Raw genomic sequence first — 3,380 nt, forward strand, 5'->3', positions numbered from 1 at the left:
TGGAGTCAGCCATCCTCTGGAACATCGCTCTTCATTAACATTACACTGGCAGCTCCCACCGTGCCAGTCACATAGTTTGCAAATCACAGGCCCTTTAACAAGATGCAGATAAAATTCAACACCTCTCAGTTCTCATGTCAGTTTGGGCTTCATTAATTTAGCCGGGCGCTGCTTATCGTGCCTTTCTTCCAAAACTTCTCATGTCAACAAAGTGCTAGCTAGTGGACACACATATGAGTCATTTTTTCATCACCATCTCTACTTCTAGCTGGGAGCAAAACTAGGGAAAATAATAACAGTCACCTCACAAGCTGATCTCAAATAACTTCCCTGTTGTATCAGCACCTTCTTCGGCTGAAATGTTCCCTTCTCAACCAGGCAATCTTTTTTACCCAGCCAGGACATCAACGACCTTTTTTAACAGCAAGCTTTAGAATCAGCTGACCATCCCAACAATCAAATCATCAGATGAACGATCATCAGTTCATAGTTGCTTCAGTTGTGGAGCATACATAGTCGCCGCTTCAAATACACATACAGAGAAGAGTTACAAATGCATACTTGGACACATGTTCGCCACACCTAAATTTAGGCTGTAGGTCCACGACTTGACTGCCTATTTACAGCTTGTTACATTCACAACTATTCGACAAAGTTTATCCAAGGGTGTCGTGAATTGAAATAAAACCTAGAACCCCTCGGGCAATGGCGACCAGGTCACCTTTACTGACATTAATGCAATGTTGCCAGCATTGAAGAAACAATCATGTTCAGCGGAACTGGATCGCTTCGGGGCAACCTTGAACTTCAAGTGTATCCAAAAATCTATCACCACAGCAACCACAAACCTTTTTAAACTCTGCGCCTCACCAATGGTGCCATCGAAGAGCCGAATTTGTTCATTCAACCCACTGGTAAAACAGTCGAGAGACAGATTGAAACTGCTTTGCACTTCTGATATGGCAACTTCTACAGTTGCCTCAACTGCATTTTCAAGATTTGAAAAAGTTATGTCAACAGCACCACAATCACCATGGATGCGACCCGTGAACACACTACGATTCCGCATGCCCATGTTGCCTAGAATTGATACCCCATCGATCAGCTGTAGATCATGATTTTCTGGTTCAGCAGTCTTGATCCTCATGTCGTATTCGATTAAAATACCACCCAGAAAATCAATCCCTCGCTTGGGGCCAGTCAAGTTGATGAGAGAACCCTACAAAGTAATTACGGAGTATAAGTTATTAGTAGCTCTTTCATATAAAAGTAAGAAACATCCTAAACACTTCCCTTATGATGTTTTACTTGTAACAATATTTACATAAAAGGGATATTTTACAGTTGATGAACAAGCTCTTCATTCTAATGCATTTGAACAGATTAATCACATGGAAGCATCTTTGTTTATGCAAAAGAGATGTAGTTGTAGCCATGGCACGTTATCGAGAGTACATAATCTCATCGGTTCTATGCATGTGATATTGTGAAATGAAAAATTATTAAGTAACTTTAAGTAAGGACTAAGTCTATTTAACTCTCTCAGGGCATCGAGGCTAGTCTATAAAATCGGGTACCTGACCCCGAAGTATTCCATGTTGCCTAAAGCATTCACTAGGGAGATTTAGGAGGTGGTTTTGCCAATGCATTCCACATGGCACATGCACAAAAATGCACCTAGGGGCGATTTAGACCGTGTTGAATACTTGTAAGAGGTCGAATACCAGGCCAGTCTATAGAATCGGGTATCTGACCCCGAAGTATTCCATACTGTGTAAATCATTCACTGGGGTCGTTTAGGAGGTGGTTTTGCCCATGTGGTCCACAGGGCACATGTGCAAAAATTACCTATAAAACTGCACCTAGGGGCGATTTAGATAGTGTTCAATACTTTTAAGAGGTGGAATATACCAGGCTTAAGTAGGTGAACCTCAATACTCCGGAGAGTTAGGTAGACCTGTTCATTGAAATAATTGCTTATAAGTATAGAAGTGCACCTGCTCCACAATGATGGGACCATCCCTGCTAAATTTGACGACATAATTAAGGCATCGATCCAGATTATCCCGCAGTGCTATGTATCCATACAACGCTATTGGCCCATCCATAGCAATTTTAGCCAACTTTATTGATACAATTTGTAACATGCGAGTAGGTCCATGCCGCATGCAAGTGCCATCGAGGATGATGCAGTTTGAGGGCTCTGTAAACATCATTGCCTCGAAAACAGCTTCATAAAAAAATACAAGTTATATTGTAATTGGGAATTCATCTACAGTAGTAAATAAATACTTGGCATATAAATGGTAAATATGTCGACTGAAGATTCCATGGCCCTATTACAAATATATGTTTACATGCAAGTGGAAACGATCTACGATAAACTACAAAGTCTGATGCCCCGAGAAGTTATAATTTCTTTTGAGGAAAATACAAAGAAAAGGAGAGTAATATGTAACTCACACTTTCACAAAGTTCCTTTGTAGCTCAATCACTTTAGACTTCATGATTTCTTCTTCTTCTGTTTCTCCCTCCAAGTTCTCTTCTAAGTTTTTTTCTTTCCGATAATAGATAACATCATTATCTTATATATATGTTAGAAAATATTTTCATTTTGATGACTATATGCATAGTTTGGCCGGGAGCAACTGAACCTGTTTAACACTTAGATAGGATAATTACATGCTAAAAACAATGAAAACTGGTGAAAATATTCCACCTCACAAATTTTCAACGTAAAACTATGAGAAGCAGAAAATATAAATAACATTATGGAGTGATACAACTTCCAATGAATCACAGCAATGACTAAGACAACGTCTAAAGGCACACCCAATTTGCATTAAGGCACAACAGGTAGCTGTCTCCTACTTTAATTTGCTTAACACCTAGCAAATTAAACCCCCGAGTACCCTTTGACGAGATTTCCTTTTCCTAGCGGCAATGCACAAGCATTCAACTAGTGAAAGCAAACAAAGTAAAGAAAAAATAAACTCAAGATTTCAGCAGAGAATATATTAGTTAGCCCCGTATATATACTTGAAAAATGTTGAAATTAAAAAAGAAGGAAAGAGGTATCGATCACTTACTCTCACTGCGGTCTGCGAAACTTCGTCTTGCCCTTGAATGCGTGCACTTGTATATAGAACCATCACGGTGCCTCCTCTTGAGATATACATCTAGAGGGAACACGCCGTCGAAGGGGCATGGAGCCTTCAGTGCGTCCAACCTCTCATATTCTTCGCCGTCACTGACCGTGGTTCCTTCCTCACGACCAGCACCTGTAACCTCGCCATAACAAGCAATGAACTCGCTTGTTGTGCTCCTCGTCCCCATGTTGTTCATGCCTGCTTGGGTGTCGGCAGAGTGGTCGTTGGCAG

The 3,380-nt window shown here is 40.6% G+C and overlaps 1 protein-coding gene across 1 annotated transcript; it reads right to left on the bottom strand.

Annotated features, from left to right (window-relative positions):
• Nucleotides 1-524: 524 nt before the first annotated feature.
• Nucleotides 525-1,213, bottom strand: LOC123075319 (uncharacterized). The gene has a single exon (XM_044497956.1). It carries the CDS (start codon nucleotides 1,145-1,147, stop codon nucleotides 689-691), a length of 459 nt encoding a protein of 152 aa, XP_044353891.1. The 5' UTR covers nucleotides 1,148-1,213; the 3' UTR covers nucleotides 525-688.
• Between the last annotated feature and the right edge of the window lie 2,167 nt (nucleotides 1,214-3,380).

Source organism: Triticum aestivum, chromosome 3D (assembly GCF_018294505.1).
Source record: "Triticum aestivum cultivar Chinese Spring chromosome 3D, IWGSC CS RefSeq v2.1, whole genome shotgun sequence".
In the NCBI taxonomy this organism is placed as follows: Eukaryota; Viridiplantae; Streptophyta; class Magnoliopsida; order Poales; family Poaceae; genus Triticum; species Triticum aestivum.

What these genes read in the sequence shown, in the direction of transcription:
- LOC123075319 (XM_044497956.1), bottom strand. Translation starts at nt 1,147, where the DNA reads ATGAGGATCAAGACTGCTGAACCAGAAAATCATGATCTACAGCTGATC.